This window comes from Notolepis coatsorum (genome assembly GCF_963971535.1).
Source record: "Notolepis coatsorum genome assembly, chromosome: 1".
Classification (NCBI taxonomy): domain Eukaryota; kingdom Metazoa; phylum Chordata; class Actinopteri; order Aulopiformes; family Paralepididae; genus Notolepis; species Notolepis coatsorum.
In genome coordinates, this window is record NC_140165.1 from 36747479 (window position 1) to 36765679 (window position 18201).

At 41.0% G+C, this 18201-nt stretch overlaps 1 protein-coding gene across 1 annotated transcript; it reads right to left on the reverse strand.

The window, feature by feature from the left end:
* Positions 1–3152: 3152 nt before the first annotated feature.
* f7l (coagulation factor VII, like) lies at positions 3153–12573 on the reverse strand (the record flags this gene model as incomplete). Its single annotated transcript, XM_084317511.1, has 7 exons — positions 3153–3700; positions 4003–4123; positions 4909–4997; positions 6146–6286; positions 9991–10104; positions 11687–11711; positions 12412–12573. The coding sequence occupies 7 exons, from the start codon at positions 12571–12573 to the stop codon at positions 3153–3155; spliced, it is 1200 nt and encodes a 399-aa protein (XP_084173637.1).
* Positions 12574–18201: the final 5628 nt, after the last annotated feature.

Genomic DNA, 18201 nt, shown 5'->3' on the forward strand with positions numbered 1-18201 from the left:
GGGTGATTGGGGTGGGGCAGGCTGGCATTGACCTGTGGTTCGCAGCAGCTGAGAAGGTAAAGACCGCCGTGTGCGGCTGAGCGGGGTTGGGGCGCTTGATCGGGGGGGTCCGGCGGTCTCTGGGGAGGGGGAGGAGGAAATGTCTTGTCTGTCTTGGTTTTTGTCTTGTCCTTCTTAACTTTGGCTGGGGGGATTTTAGGGGGGGTTGGTATTTAGCTATTCTGCGCTATATGTCAATTCACATGCCATCTCCCCAAGGAACTAATATTGGCAGACTGATTGACCTGTCAACCAACTTGGAAGAGGAATTTCTTTCTTCTTACACTTTACCGTCTGCGAGTTTGGCAGTCTTGAACATGTGTAAGGGACCTAGGCTATCTACAGTAAATCTGCGACAACACTCTCATAAACAATCTTTTAAGTCACTCCACTTTGTAAAGGTGGGGAAAGGTTGCCATGTCTTGAAGACCCCTTTTTGTTATTGAAGTAGCCACCTATATTTGATAGGTTGGACGCTGTTTCTTTTTCTTTTTGTCTTATAATTTATTATTCTGTATTATTATTGTTTGTTATTCTCCTGTGAAGTTATGTTTTTTGTTACTGTGGTTATTGTGTTGTCCTGTTTCATGTAATTAATAATAAAAAAATTTGATCAAAAAAAAAAGAAATAAAAACAAGCCAAGGCATTTCCCCCCCTATACCTGAATGATAATAGGTTCAGCCAGACCTCTCTGCAGCACTGGCACAGTGCTAACACAGTGTGGAGAGAGGTAGGTATGGCCTTCCAGGACTAAAATCCATTGACTTACCTGTACTTTCAATGCATCTTCCGACAAACTCTGCCCACGAACCCCTAGCTCTCTCAATAATGATGAAGTCGATTTTGCCATTCAAAATAATAGTCTGTGAATTGGAATTGTTAGTTTTACCCTCCAACTGTACAAGTAAGAGAAAGTAATCCGAAAGTAATCAAATGTAATTATGTTATCAGTAGGGGTGTAACGGTACACAAAAACCATGGTACGTACCTCGGTTTTGAGGTCAAGGTTCGGTACAGTGGGAGAAAGTTTGGCTTTCCATGTTCCACTCAGGGGTGATGTAGTGTGCACTGTGCAGTAACTAATTGTACTTGTAGGGCTGTCAACGAATACTCTATATTGAAATTAATAATCGACTTGTAAAACAAATTATAATAATAATTATATTAGATTGTGAAAAAAACAGTCGTTAGTGGTTAACATACCGTTGTATTCGTTCGGTACACAGCCGTTCGGTACGTTACGGTATACACTGAAACGGTTCGATCCAAATACGTGTACCTTTACTTTACACCCCTAGTTATCAGTCATTATATGGAATACATTTGAAAGTAACCTAACCAAACCCGTCTATGAATTAGGCCTGTCCCTGACTAAGGATTTGTATAGTCGACTTTGATTGGCCAAAATTTGCAGATAGTCGACTGGTAGTATTTAATCTTTTTTTGGGGGGGGGGGGGGGGGGGTCATTATCCTGATGATGGTCGTTTTCCATGATGATGAAGACTTTATTTCAGACTCAAGGTCCATATTAAACATGATGGATACATCTTGATATGTCTAGTGTGTGAAATCCTCTTTCAGTGCCTCTGTGCCCGTTTTCTTAGGCAGTTAGCCTAGCTGGTATGTGTGCCATTAGCGTTAGCCACGCTTCTAGGCCTCTTTGCTTTTGGAAAGAATGATTAAAATGTTTTAAATAATAATAATTCTTTATTTTTTTTTACTAAGATGTTGGCAGTCGACTACGGCTCCTTTTGATCGATTAGTCGACTATTGGACTATTCGAGGTCAGCCCTACTATGAATACATGTATATGTTGAGCTTTTTCTCATAAAACAATACCTCAACTATTATTTGTTTTTCTTTTTTCTTTATTATAATACTGCATTAATATGGCACATATAATCACATTGTGTAACTGATGATACACAAACATCAACATTTTAGTAGCTGAGATACATAGTTTTACAGCCCAGTTTCTAGTTTCATCTGTGACAACATGTTTAAAACCCTAATCTGGTCCCCAAACTATTTTCACAACTGACCCCGTACTGAGGTTTAAAAATCCCTGTGACCCCAGCATTCAGTTTGTCTTTCACTTTTGAAGGTTACTGAGGTTAAAGGTACAATCTGCAATGCTGTCAAACAGTGACCTCTAGGCATGTTGTCTTCTTTTGCCTAGAAGTCACTGTTTGACAACATTACAGATTCTGCCTTTAAAAGGGGCACTTCACCAAAAGACAATGTCGATTTATTTTGCACATAATCTCACGTAACAGCTTTTCACACATTCATTTAGTTTGACAGTTATTGAGAGTACACAAGTTTGAATATGTCATCACTCATCAGTGATGTCATCAAGGACATTGAATAATTTTATTGTGTTAATTACAGCACTGTGAATGATGTAGATTAAAAGAAAATAGCAATACCTTGTTTTATGAGCTGCTACCTTATCATTTCATTGAGCGGTAATTAACAGGATTCAACGTCCCGATGACATATTCAAACTCATTTACTCTCAATAACTGACAAACGAAATGAGCGTGTGCTCATGGTGAAGTGCCCCTCTAATATTAGGGATGCACCGATACAAAAAGAAAACGTGTCTAACGTGCCAGAAATCAAAGCAATAATAGATTTTTCAATATTCTCAATAATTTTGTCCAATGACCAAAATGGCAGATTGGTCGTTGGACTGCATCCGTACTCTGTATCAGTTGATACCCAAAGCCCAGGTATCGTTATCTGTATCTGGACCGAAAAAGTCAGATCGGTTCATCTCTATCTAATATTCCTTCATATTGCCTTCAAATCTAGACTCAAAACCCACTTCTACCTAGTTTTTCCCGATGTTCACTGACTCATGCCCTGTTTTCTTGTGTTTCTTGTGTCGTAAAACTGAGATGTGCATGATTGTTGTCTATATGTTGTCTAGATGTATCTATGTGTATCTACCCTTTGTACAGCACTTTGGTTGACATGTGTCATGTTAAATGTGCTGTATAAATACATCTGATTGATTGATTGATTGATTGATTGATTGATTGATTGATTGATTGATTGATTGATTGATTGATTGATTGATATTACAATGATTGTGATTCCGTCATCTCACTGAGTGGACATGGTGACGTTGATCCACTCCAGGAAGTTGCTGACTCGGGCATACACCCCGTAGAGCTCCCGGTTGGCGCATCCCTTCCCCCAGCTCACCACGCCGGTGAGGAACCACGTGTCCTTGTAACGGGTGACCAGGGGTCCGCCGCTGTCTCCCTGGCACGCGTCCCGACCGCCCTCCCTGTACCCGGCGCACAGCATGTTCCTGGTGATGTTGAGCCCTGTGTGGGCGCGGCACTCCTGCGAGGGCACCCGGGGCACCTCCAGCCTCTGCAGGAACTGAGCCCGGGGCCCCGCCTGCGACAGGCGACCCCAGCCGCTCACGGTGGAGACGCGGACCGTCGCCAGGGTGCGGCTGAAAGAGCCGCCGGGAGCCGGGAGGCACACGGGCACGACGGAGGGTCCGAGTGCAACGGGCTTCCTCAGTTTCAGCAGCGCGATGTCACTGTCTGTGCTGGTGACGTTGTAGTGGGGGTGGGTGAAGATTCTGGCCACCTTCCTCACCTGCTCTGTACTCTCCTTCCGCGCTCGGTCATGTTCGCCTTGAAAGGGGGATAAGAAGAATAGTGAAATATATATACATGTTTTTTAATTGACCTATCTCAAAACCCATCCTCTTTTCTTGTTTGTCAAAGGGAAGGAACAATTGTAATTGGAGAATCAAGAAAAGAGGACAGGGCTTGAGGTCAATCTTACAGATTAAAGGCGCTATGGATAATATTTCTATGTAGATCATTAAAAAAAATAAAACATCCAGAGATTTTAGAAAGGTCTGGATTAAAGTATTCACACAACGTCCAAATGTTCATCTTTGCAAGTCCTCGTGTCGCATGTAGCCTCTTACCCACAGTGATGTGGAACAAACTGGCCTCTTTTCTCCAGACACAGTGGGCGGCAGTCAGGATCCACTGAGGCTCCAGGACAATCGCCCCACATTTGAATTCCTGATTCTCTGTCAGCAAAGCCTGCCCCAAGTATAAAAAATTAATAAAATAATAGAAAATTTAAAAACAGTATACTAAAGTTGTGTTAAAGTGAAACTACTTAAGTTGTACTAAAGATGTGCTTAAATATATTAAAATTAGACTTTTGATGAATTTTGGTTATTTTTGCTTGGCAAAATAGTACACTTTGAATATGTTTACTAAAGTACAACTTAACATCTCAGTGTACTTAGATTACACTTACAGTATATTAAGGACTATCATATTAAACATGTGCTTTGAATTAGTACATGCAAGTATACGCAGTATATACATTTCTGACTTGGGTGTAGAGGGAGGGGACCGATGTTAGGGTCGTTTTCCATTTCCGTTTCTTGGGCTTCAGTAGTAATTATCAATCGAAGCTTCATTCTCCCAATGTGCAAAGTTTTAATGTGGTGGGTGAGTGAGAGCTACTGTATGGAGTCGATTCTGCAAGTTCTCAAGACCAAAAAACAATGCTGATTTATTTTGCACATAATCTCAGACATCCAAAGACTCTAAGCAGTTTTTCACACATCTGCACACATTCAATACCTAGCAATACCTTGTCTCATTTCATTGAGGTGTAATTAACACAACACAATAATTCAGGGGGTCATGACTCCCAGGTTGAGCGCGTTTGGTGAAATGTCAGTGCGGGTTTTAAAAGAACACGCCAACATTTTGGGAAATTAGCTTACCGTCTTCTCCAGAGAGAGACCAGAAGATGGATACCTATCTTCTTTAAAACAATTACAATTACAGACAACACTGTGATGTCATACCTGCCACGGGCACTGTCTTTGGGGGCAGATGTAGCCTCCTACGATTCTGGGTCCGAAACTGTCCACAGTTTTCCCGCAGGGAAATGCAACTGTATCGGAGAGAATAAAGGAAAAGTCATTTTGAAATGACATGAATGCAATACATTTAAATGGTAACACATTAGTTGGAAAAAAATAAATAGGGGAAAAACACTATGGCAGCTCTTCTGGTAGTAAACATTTACACATGTAAACAAATCGGTAGCCCCACCATCCAAAAAAGAAAATGTTTTAATTCTCTTATTGAGCTCTTGATACAAAGATTAATACTAGACAACAGGTATGTATGGGTTTTAAATAATACTTTCTGTATTTCATCATCTATAAAAGGTTTGTTTACCTTCGTAATATTTGTAAACATTGAAATTAAATAGATCTATATTGAAATGTACAATGGGGTAAGAAACACAAAAAACACATCTTCCACCTACAGATCAATGATGTATGCGAGTATACCCCACATCGATGAAAAAGAAAATCTCAGATTGGGGCTTTGAAAAACTAAATGTGTCGGCCAACACTGGTCTTTGTCATTGACATAGATGGCCTTAGCTATGTTGAAAATGTCTCTTGTGTACGTGCAGGCTCTCCCCATTTGCTTGCACCCCACCATTTGAGAATCACTGGTTTAGCCGGTGTGTGTGTGTGTGTGTGTGTGTGTGTGTGTGTGTGTGTGTGTGTGTGTGTGTGTGTGTGTGTGTGAGAATTTCCTGAGAGCAGCTACACAAATAAGTCAGAGAGAGTGAATTTGTGCGTCAGAGAGGCATGTTTCAATTTAAGTCCAAGGTCTGCTTTACATTGTCCTGTAAGTGCACATGGGGGGTAGAGGGGGTTGTTAATAAGATAAGGGCCCCATATTTGATCTTGAAACAGGCCCCCTGAACCTTAAAAGAACAAGCCAACATTTTGGGATATTAGCTTATTGTCTTCTCCAGAGAGAGACAAGAAGATAGATACCAGTTTCCTCTCTGTGCGTTCACTAGAAAGCTATCTGGCTGCACGTTAGCCTAGCTTAGCACAATGAATGGAAGCGGACATGGCCGGTTAGCCTAGGCATTGTCCAACTAACACCTCTCCCGAAGACTAACCGGCCATGTCCGCTTCCATTCATTGTGCTAAGCTAGGCTAACGTGCAGTTTCTACTGACCGCACAGAGAGGAAACTACGACAATATTAAAAACACACAGTGAGGGCAGACCTTGTGGTTGGCAGCTGGTGTTATCCCGCTGTAGGCTGTAGCCAGGGGCACAGTGGCAGTAGTGGGAGAGGTCAGGAAACTCTGTGCAGAAGTGCTCACAGTCTCCGTTTCTGTAGAGGCAGCCATAGGCGGTCTTTAATGCTGCAGGGAGGGACCAAGAGAGCAGCGTTAGCCCAGGTTAGAGAGGCAAGGTTAGAGAGGCCAGGTTAGAGAGGCAAGGTTAGAGAGGCAAGGTTAGAGAGGCAAGGTTAGAGAGGCAAGGTTAGAGAGGCAAGGTTAGAGAGGCATGGTTAGAGAGGCAAGGTTAGAGAGGCAAGGTTAGAGAGAGGCAAGGTTAGAGAGGCAAGGTTAGAGAGAGGCAATGTTAGAGAGGCAAGGTTAGAGAGGCAAGGTTAGAGAGAGGCAAGGTTAGAGAGGCAAGGTTAGAGAGGCAAGGTTAGAGAGGCATGGTTAGAGAGGCAAGGTTAGAGAGGCAAGGTTAGAGAGAGGCAAGGTTAGAGAGGCAAGGTTAGAGAGGCAAGGTTAGAGAGAGGCAATGTTAGAGAGGCAAGGTTAGAGAGGCAAGGTTAGAGAGGCAAGGTTAGAGAGAGGCAAGGTTAGAGAGGCAAGGTTAGAGAGGCAAGGTTAGAGAGAGGCAAGGTTAGAGAGGCAAGGTTAGAGAGGCAAGGTTAGAGAGAGGCAAGGTTAGAGAGGCAAGGTTAGAGAGGCAAGGTTAGAGAGGCAAGGTTAGAGAGGCAATGTTAGAGAGGCAAGGTTAGAGAGAGGCAAGGTTAGAGAGGCAAGGTTAGAGAGGCAAGGTTAGAGAGGCAAGGTTAGAGAGGCAAGGTTAGAGAGAGGCAAGGTTAGAGAGGCAAGGTTAGAGAGGCAAGGTTAGAGAGGCAAGGTTAGAGAGGCAAGGTTAGAGAGGCAAGGTTAGAGAGGCAAGGTTAGAAAGGCAAGGTTAGAGAGGCAAGGTTAGATAGGCCAAGTCAAGTCAAGAGATTTATTTGTCACGGCATACAAGTATACAATGAAATGCGGGTGGACTTGCCCGCAACAATGTGCAAATAACATATAATAGAATCAACATTGTGCAATAAACAAGTAACATTGTGCAATAAACAAGTAACATGTTAGGGCATATCGGTATATGTACATAAGTTATTTACAGAGCATGGAGGACATACTAGGTCCTTTGGTAGTGTCTTTCTGTACATGCTAATTTATACAATCTCCGGTTAAACTATACTATTTTTAAAGTGACCTTTCCTTAGTGGCCATAAGTATGGGCGTGTGCAGCATGAGTGTGTGCTTGCTCATGTTAAAGTGGCTGCTAGTGTGTGAGCGTGTACAGTGTGTGTGTTGTGTGTGTGCTCATGTGTGCTTGTGTGTGGAGAGTTCAGTGTTCAGGGCTCTGATGGCCTGGGGGAAGAAGCTGAGCCGAAGTCTCTCTGTCCTAGCAGCTGGTGTTCGCAGACGTCTGCCTGACCTGAGCAGCATGAACAGGCTGTTGTTGGGGTGGTGTGGGTCTTTCATTATTCTGCAGGCTCTGGATTTGCACCTCTTGTTGTATAGAACCTGCAGGGGTGGTAGTGCAATACCCGTGGTACGCTCGGCTGAGCGCACCACTCTCTGTAGGGCCTTCTTGTCCTGTGCCGTGCTGTTTCCATACCAGGCAGTGATGTTTCCAGTCAAGATGCTCTCTACAGCTCCGGAGTAGAAGGACTGGAGTATCTTCCCAGATACTCTGAACTTCCTTAACTGTCTCAGGTGGTAGAGGCGTTGCTTCGCCTTTTTTACGACTGAGTCTATGTGTGTTGTCCATGTCAGATCCTTTGCAATGTGGACCCCCAGGTACTTAAAGCTGCTCACCCTGTCCACGGTAGCCCCGTTAATCCTCAGTGGTGTGTGTGTCTCCTGCTGTCCTCTCCTATAATCCACGATCAGCTCCTTGGTTTTACCAATGTTCAGGAGCAGGCTGTTGTCCTGGCACCAGCGTTCCAGTACCTCAACCTCCTCCCGGTAGGCCTTCTCGTCGTTGTCCGAGATCAGCCCCACCACCACTGTGTCGTCCACAAACTTCACTATGGAGTTGGAGCTGAACTTGGCCACACAGTCATGTGTGTATAGTGAGTACAGCAGGGGGCTCAGAACACAGCCCTGGGGGGACCCGATGCTCAGGGTGATGGTGTTGGAGGTCTGACCCCCCACCCTGACCGCCTGGGGCCTTTCACTCAGAAAGTCCAGTATCCAGGCGCTCAGAGCGGAGCTCAGACCTAGCTCGATCAGCTTGTCCGCCAGTCTGGTGGGGACTATGGTGTTGAACGCTGAGCTGTAGTCAATGAACAACAGTCTCACATAGCCCCCCTTCTGACGGTCCAGGTGAGAGAGGGTGCTGTGCAGTACTTGGGAGACCGCATCGTCAGTGGACCTGTTTGGCCTGTATGCAAATTACATAGGGTCCATATCACTGGGGAGGGAGGCACAAATGTGATCCTTGACCAGCCTCTCGAAACATTTCATGGCCACAGAGGTGAGTGCCACCGGTCTGTAGTCATTGAGACCTGCTGGGGAGGGTTTCTTTGGTACCGGGATAATGGTGGACATCTTGAAGCAGGCAGGGACCACTGACTCCTTCAGGGATCGATTAAATATGGTGGTGAACACAGGGGCTAACTGGTTAGCACAGGACTTAAGTATGCGTCCTGTTATTCCATCTGGGCCAGCTGCCTTTCTGGTGTTCACCTGCATAAATGCTCTTCTCACACTGTGTACCGTCAATGAGAGAGCGTCCCCGCGTCCCCGCGGATGCCCCCCCCCTCCACAACAGCCGGTGCGCCAGTGACGTCACTAGCCGTTGAGCTAGCAGCGCAAGGTTAGAGAGGCAATGTTAGAGAGGCAAGGTTAGAGAGGCAAGGTTAGAGAGGCAAGGTTAGAGAGGCAAGGTTAGAGAGGCAAGGTTAGAGAGGCAAGTATGATCTTAGAACACATTTGAGAATATGCCATGATGCAGATAATAGAATATAGTAGGCAGTAACAAACTTAGATGAAATTAGTAAAACATGTAAGATCTTGTTTACAAGATCCAGTAATAAAATTATTATGTTTTTGTTGATCAACACATAGCAACCATCACAAAACAATGGTTGCTATGGTACAGGCAGCCATGTTGGAAGACAGAGAACTTCAGAGTGTGTGAAACTGTGAGGAGTCTTTGTACAACTCTTAAATAAATAAGAGATAATAATAATAATAGATTCAATTTGTACCGCACTTTATATTCGCGAGAATCTCAGAGTGCTACAGGAGATAGACAAAAAGTTAAATGAATAAAACTATTAAAATGAATAAAAACAATTAAAATTAATAAAACAACCAATGAAATGGAAGAACATAAAAGTTAAATAAAATAAGATAGTAACAGCCAATCTATGATTTCAATGACAGCAACAACGAATAATCAAGGCCTCCAACAACTTTGCAAAATATAGATTAGATTAGATTCAAATTAATTGTCCTTATACAGCACAAGTATAGTACAACGAAAATAAGTTTAGCATCCAAACAGAGGGAAAATGTAACAATAAAGTGCAGTAGTAATATACAATGTACAGGTGATTCAACTACAATTAATAATTAGATTAATCAATTAAATGTATAATTCATATACATACTATAGTTAAATTAATCTCACAAGACAAAGAGAGGCATATTTTAAAAAGCACCATTTTGCTATTTATTCAGTAAATAGTAGTGGTCTACTAGACAGAATACAATTATTTATCTTCCTGTCTACCTTCTTTCATAAACTGATTGTCATTTTTTTTGCCTCACATATTATTGGACATCATATCTTGTTCTCCTACCTTTATCACAGTTGCGTCCACGGAAGCCAGGCAGACAGATACAGATGTAGGAGTCAACCTGGGACACGCAGGTTCCTCCGTTCAGACAGAGTCCAGGTGCACAGTGATCCACCACTACAAACAGGAGCATAAAGAAAACCGGATACATCCATAATACAACTAACTTGTTTAACTCTTTCACCGTCTGTAGTGTGGTAGTGAAAGGGTTAACCTTCTGTATTTGTCACTGTGAAAGGGTTAACCCTTTGGTAGTGTGGTAGTGAAAGGGTTAAGAGACGGGTACAAAAAGATGATCTCAGGCCTCTCCCGTCCAGTTTCTTCCCTCTGGTTCGTTGTCTCGGGTCACTTGCCACAGAACCCGCCTGCTTTAAAAACAGCTTCTTTGTGTTGATGTGGTCTGAGTGTACTGTATGTTCCTTTGGGGGTGACAGTGGCTTATAGGAGGTAGAGCGGTCTTCTGGAAATTGGAAGGTTCCCGGTTAGATTCTGACTCCTCCCGGTCTTGAGCGAGACACTTAACCCCTAACTTCCCCCAATGAGCAGGTTAGCACCTTGCATGGTTGCCTCCGTCGTCGGCGTGTGAGGCATAAGTTGTAAAGCACTTTGGATACAAGTGCTATATAAATGCAGTCCAATCCATCCTTTTTATGTATTATGTGTTGATGTGGACTTAGTGTATGTTGCTTTGTATCTATTATGTGTTGATGTGGACTGAGTGCATGTTCCTTTGTATCTATTATGTGTTGATGTGGACTGAGTGCATGTTCCTTTGTATCTATTGTGTTGATGTGGACTTAGTGTATGTTGCTTTGTATCTATTATGTGTTGATGTGGACTGAGTGCATGTTCCTTTGTATCTATTATGTGTTGATGTGGACTGAGTGCATGTTCCTTTGTATCTATTGTGTTGATGTGGACTGAGTGCATGTTCCTTTGTATCTATTATGTGTTGATGTGGACTGAGTGTATGTTCCTTTGTATCTATTATGTGTTGATGTGGACTGAGTGCATGTTCCTTTGTATCTATTATGTGTTGATGTGGACTGAGTGTATGTTCCTTTGTATCTATTATGTGTTGATGTGGATTTAGTGTATGTTCCTTTGTATCTATTATGTGTTGATGTGGATTTAGTGTATGTTCCTTTGTATCTATTATGTGTTGATGTGGATTTAGTGTATGTTCCTTTGTATCTATTATGTGTTGATGTGGACTGAGTGCATGTTCCTTTGTATCTATTATGTGTTGATGTGGACTGAGTGCATGTTCCTTTCTATTATGTGTTGGTGTACCTTAACTATGAAGCTGTGTCTTTAATATGATGTACCGGAACCATATGCCACTGGCCCTGGTTGTGTGGCAAGGGAAGTTCTATTCTATTCTATTCTGTAGGCATTTTTCTCTCTGCTAGCTACTTGTTTTCAAAGTGATGAATCATAAAGTAATTTATGCTTATACTTGGAGGCACAACTCCAAACGGTTTTGCACACATTAATTTGGTTTGACTGAATATGTCCTGCAGTGATGTTATCGGAAGACACATAATCCTTGTATTGTGTTAATTACCCTTTAATTAATGTCACTGGCGACAAAATGTATAAAATCGTCATGTGATTTGGGGCTTATACTTTACTGAGAGAGACGAAAAGGCAGTTACACATGGTAACTAAATGGGCTGAGTATGAGTCCATTGTGTACCTGAGTATGTCCTCCAGAATTCATTCTGAGAGAGAGAGAGAGAGAGAGAGAGAGAGAGAGAGAGAGAGAGAGAGAGAGAGAGAGAGAGAGAGAGAGAGAGAGAGAGAGGGGTTAGGTAGCTATATATGTATGCTTATAGGTGCTGTAAGTGGTATTATTTTTGTTCAAATAATAACTGAATATTCTGACAGCCATCACTGATATAGAGTGTTTGGTCAGTAACATGGGTCTCCCAGTCCCACCGCTCTGCAGTAAACTGAAAATAAATGTTCTCGTATCCCATTCCCACTTCATCCAATCAGGAGAGAGAACTCCACACTGCAAAAATGGTCTTGACAAAAATAAGAAATAAAAACTAGTTGTAAGCAAAACAGGTGCTTGAAACAAGTAAAATTATCTGCCAGTGCAGTAAGCAAATTTGAAATAATACAAATTATCTAGGATTCTCTCTCCTGATTGGATGAAGTGGAATTGGAATACGAGAACATTTATTTTCTGCTTACTGCAGAGCGGAGGGACTGAGAGACCCATAATACTGACCAAACACTCTATATCAGTGATGGCCGGAATGTAGAGCTATTTAACACTTATTTTAATTTAACAAAATGTATGTATTTATTTGTTCTTCTTGTTTTCCGTTTTTGAAAAAGAAATCTGAACATGCAATCATTCACATCTATCTGGCCTTGAAATCCAAAAGCGTGTGATTTTATTCAGTGACTCACCACGTTCTCAGGCAGCATGAAGATCTCTCTGGCCTCTTCGTATGAACATTTCTCTTCCAGACACTCTCTCTCCAGGTCTCCCACCTTCAGCTCCTCAAATATGGAGTTAGCGCGCCGTGACCGCTGGAGCAAGCCGCTGGCCTCAGGCCTGCTCAGGAACATGGGAGCTTTAAACAGTATCAATGAAAGATTAATTACGTTAATAAAGTCGGTTTTGAGCCATCATAGTCCTTATGGCAGGAGTCTTTTGTTTCTGTAGCCATGAGACACTTTGAAGACACAAGAGATCCCAACCTGAGCATGACATAAGAGCAAAATGGCCACCGTGTGTCATTGGATTTTGCCGACTCATGTTATTGTTAAATTTACTTTATGCAAATGAAATAAACGCAATCATGCAAAAGGACCCCTTTAAATGTAGTGCATACTACATTTATTAAGACTACTTTATTCATCCCTGTGGGGCAATGATTCTCTATGCATTTGACCCGGCCCTAACCACTAACCAAGCATACTAACCACTGGAGAGACTATGATAAGATTTTCTTTTATTGATCCCCCTGGGCAAATTCAGGCATCATAGCAGCATGCGGGAGGGGGAGGGGAGGTACAGGTAGTAGAAGACATGGTACAGGTCATAGAATTATAGTACAGTGGCGAAGTAAAAATACAAATAGAATAAAAATAGGCAGTGTAAACAATATAACAATATAATTAACTCTGGACATGTGCATAATGGAATTTGGGCAAGTAAGCAGTGTAAAAAGGTAAATATATAAATATAGTTACAATATATCTAATCTAATATATAATCTAAAAATGCTAAATATATGCTCTGATGAAGTAAGTATACAGTATACACATAAGGTGCAGTATGCATAAGGTATGTATGCCGTGATATACTTCATACAGGAAGACAACGGAAAGACTACAACTACCAGACCTATACGTTTGCCTGAGATCATCACGATAATGACCATTGTGTTCTTAATAGTATTTAATGACACATCACTACATCTGATACAACCCTTAATGCTGTCAAATCTGGACAAGAGGTGTTTCCTCAGAAACTCACCTCCAGGTAGCGCGTGGCCGAGTGGGATACAGGACAACACCAAGCTCAGTAGGCAGAGTTTCACCCCTGGTACGTCTGTGGTACCTGCGATATGCAACTCCATTGCTGTTCTTTCAGGCTCATGGGCGAAGTTCAGTTCCTTCACAAACAGTAGGATTTGTACAAACACACACACTTCCTTCCTGGACTATGACTTGCATTACGTTGAAACAGAAGGCATAGGAAGATACTGTACGTCTTCCGTCACAGGACCATGGATGTAATGGAGGGGAAACGCATCTAAATGCAAGTTAAGCACCTTTTCATTTCTTAAATAGAGTTTAATACAATAGAACCTCAGAGGGCCACAAATTACAAAAATTAAGCAAAGACAGTGTCCTTTGTGCTAGAATGTGATGAAGTTAAAAACGTTAGATTAGATTAAAATGTATTGTCATCATACAGCACAAGTACAGTACAATGCAAATACGTTTGGCATCCAACCATCAAGTCAAGTCAAGAGTTTTATGAGTGCAAATGTAACAGTAATATACAATACAAATATATAAATTAGTATTACTGAGTAATAGTGCTATTAGATGTATGTACAGAGCTGTAGTATTAATATGTACAGTGATATAGGTATATTATTGCTTTATATCACAAAGGACACTTCTTGTTTATTATTATTTTAAATACAGTTCAGTCAGGACTACTCACATATTTGTTTTAATAGTTTATCTAATATAGGACAATTGCAAATGCAATTGATTTGAGTTTAGCCAATATAAATCTTGATTGAAATTAATTGCATACTAGATTAAAGGTGCTATAGATAAAATTTTTAAGTAGAGTAATCATCCAAAAAAAAACATCCCCAGGGCTTTTAGAAAGGTGTGGAATAAAAGTATTGCTTCCCCCCCCCAAAAATACTTGATTAAGGAATGTATCATTTGAAAACCTTTGGCGGGTCCAAAATGAATATTGATGTTTACATGTTGCCTCCCTACTTCCCATTTCCCCATGTGGAATGTACCTGATTGGATGACATGCTGGTGCTCTAGTGTGACATCTAGTGGCTGAATGTTATCTATAGCACCTTTAAGTAGCACCAGACCGATGCACGTTACATGAAAACTGGGTGTTTTTGAGGAATTAAAATACTACTTTCCTTTTATATACTGGTGGTGATTGGCGTCACTGTGATGACCGACTGGACGTGACTAACCCACCTTGTTACCACAGCATGCCGACATTTATGAGAAAGACTCAATAATCAGAAATTATCACAGGTTTGAAAACATCGGTAGAGAGGTGACACTTGAAATATGCAGAGTGGCTTTTACAGATGCAATACGATGTGTTTCGGCTGCATCTAACACTTGGCATGTGTATTTCTTTAAGATAAGAAAAGATATTCCTTTATTGATTGTGGACATTTGGGCATAATAGCAGCATGGGGAGGGGAGGTACAGGTATGGGCAGGATAATAGTAGAAAGACATAAATATAGGCAATACAATTTTATATGAATATAGAAATGAGAAAAAATATTATATTAATTAGCTCTAAATATATATACTTTTTTATTAGAAAAATAAACAGTGTAAACAAAGGTGTATATGAGGGTCTGTAGATGCCCTATCGGTTATATTATACACTACAATAAATATAGGTAATAAACTATTTGAATCTGAATCTACAGTATACTATGAGTAAGAGGAAAAATAAAGTTGTTGTCCGTGCCATTTTTGGTGGTTAAGAGTCAGACACACTTAGTGGTCAGACATTTCTAATGACACATCATTACATCTGGTACAATCCTCAATGCTGTCAAATCTGGACAAGAGGTAATTCCTCACACAATAGCATCTCTAATAGTAATATTAATTGCAAAAGGCAAATAAGGTTTTTAAATGGCACAATGCCACAGGTTATCGGCCATGTTTGTAATTTAATGATAATCACCTTTTATTTGATTACAATCACCTGCTGTTTTGTCTTTAAAACAACCATAACTAGTTTATCTGCCTGTAAATAGACAGTACTGTATATTTGTATGTCGTGTATGTCATAAATGTTATGAATTGAAAATGGGGGACCCTGATGTAAACAAGACGAAAGACTTTCTCTGGTCTGCATCCCCTTAACAATTGTGTGTATTGAGCCGTACCGTATTGTACCCATTCTGCAATCTGTTAATAAAATGTTCAATCAATCAATCAATCAATCAATCAATCAATTCTTCATATTACAAAAGGTGAAAGGAAGTTGAGATTCGAAGATGTGCAAAGGATAAAACCTTTTTGAAACAAGAAAAACAACACAGTCATATCCGAGTGTTTATTTATGATTATAATGCCAGATTCTACTGAACGGTACAGGAATTACAATTTTAAATTGAACCATACATATGTTGTGATTTAAAATACTTTGTTTTCAATAAATGTTTTTACTCCTCGACTGCATTGAAGAGCATTATTGAGACTTTCAAAAGTTAGAATTTGAGTTTGTTATTTTTCTCCACCAGATATGGACAAATGTAGAAATATTTTCCTACCAGTGTCTCATGAAGCACAATGACTATAAACCACAGTGTCAAAGTATCACTTTAGACAGTAGGTGATGTCTCTTCCCTGGCCTATGGAACTCAGATTATGTTGGTCGATGATAAATAACATGTGTGTTTTCACAAGTCAATAAATAAATTGTCCTCAGAGAACAATTGGTCTGTGGAACATATTTGAAGCCAGAAAACTACCGTACTTTTCGCACTATAAGCCGCACCTGAATATAAGCCGCAGCAGCTAAATTGAATGATGTGTACATATATAAGCCGCACTGGACTATAAGCCGCAGGTGTTTTAATGTTTAATTACCATATGTAATTAGCATTGGGACACAATACTGTCGGACAAATAACAAGAATTAACTCATTTACAAGTTGTATCAAGTTTAGCAAATAAGGGAACAGATAAATAACATTTCAATGCAGTCAAAAAAGCAATATTTAGATTTTTACATTTTCGGGATTGGTCACGTCGAGTCACATATAAGCCGCACCGTTATATAAGCCGCAGGGTCGAAAAATGGGGGAAAAAGCCGCGGTTTATAGTCCGAAAAGTACGGTACTTACAAAACCCCCCCGAACCGGAATGTAGTAGTTACATGCTAATTTCACATGTTATCATTTCCCCCCCCCCTCAACCCATATATGTTGGTAGTTATTCTTTGTTAGTTATTGCTATATATACATATACAGGTGCAGCTCGATAAATTAGAATATCGTGGAAAAGTTATTTTATTTCAGTAATTCAATTCAAAAAGCGAGATTATAGATTAATTACACACAAAGTGAAATATTTCAAGCCTTTATTTGTTTTAATTTTGATGATTATGTCTTACAGCTCATGAAAGCCCAAAATTCTGTATCACCAATAAAAATTTAAAATATCATGTATGTTCGCTCAGTACTTGGTTGGGGCTCCTTTTGCACAAATGACTGCATCAATACAGCTAAATATATAGACTTTTCCACGATATTCTAATTTATTGAGCTGCACCTGTATAGCCATTCATTGAAAGCATTCAGTAAGTAAGCCACAATGGGAGGGTAAGGGGGATGTTGCCTCTTTTCATTGCACTAGTTCCACTGCACTATAGTTAAATTGGATATGGCCAAGTCCACAACTTTGACACCTGTATGTTTACCAATTGGCCAGTAATGATAGACCCCTTATATGATCTGAAATAGAGGTAATTGATGACTTGATCAAAACAGGCCAGTGTTTCTTCTGCAAGTGATTTGTAGCAGTGGTGGCAGGGAATCGTTTTTTTGCTGCGACCAGCAGCTCTAAGTCACTCTGCCAGTTAGTTGGTTGGTTGGTTGTTCAGTTGGTCCAGAAAAATTACCCTACCCTCTAGCAGCCATAAGTTTCACCCTAGGAGACTGAAATTAGGCATATAGGTCAAGTGTGTGAAGCTGTGCGTGTTCCAAAAGGGGGGCATGGCAATGAGAGTGGCATATCACAAAAAGGTTGCCTATTGCGCTTGTTGATATTTGTTCTATCACTATTCTTAGTTTTGGTTCTAGAGCAGGTTGTAGCACTAAAACAGTTTATATTTGGATACTAGATTATGATTAAAGCCTACTGGACCTACGGTTGTTTGTGCATTTTGGAGGGACATTGAGCTAGATTGTAATATGTAGTTAATTTCCCATTTCATCTAGCTGTGGACCACCACAGCTGAATTGGTAAAACAAATACATTAAAACTACTTTGGAAAAGACCACTAATCTCTCCATTCCATTGTCTGATGTCGTACTATCTAGATATATTTTGCACACAGTACTTCAAATTGGTTTGTGTGCACTGTAGCAGAGTGGCCTATTGGTACTTCCCCTTTAAGACAAGCAGTCTAATTGCCATAATAAGCCCTCAGCGGAGTTGATTGAGAGACACGATTTACATACTGAATCTTTAAATGGTCCGTGTAGGCGTAGCGCTCGCATAGCATTCATATATAATTTGCTTAGAATTAAAATGGCATGCACGCGCGCGCGCACACACACACACACACACACACACACACACACACACACACACACACACACACACACACACACACACACACACACACACACACACACACACACACACACACACACACACACACACACACACACACACACACACACACACACACACACACACACACACACACACACACACACAC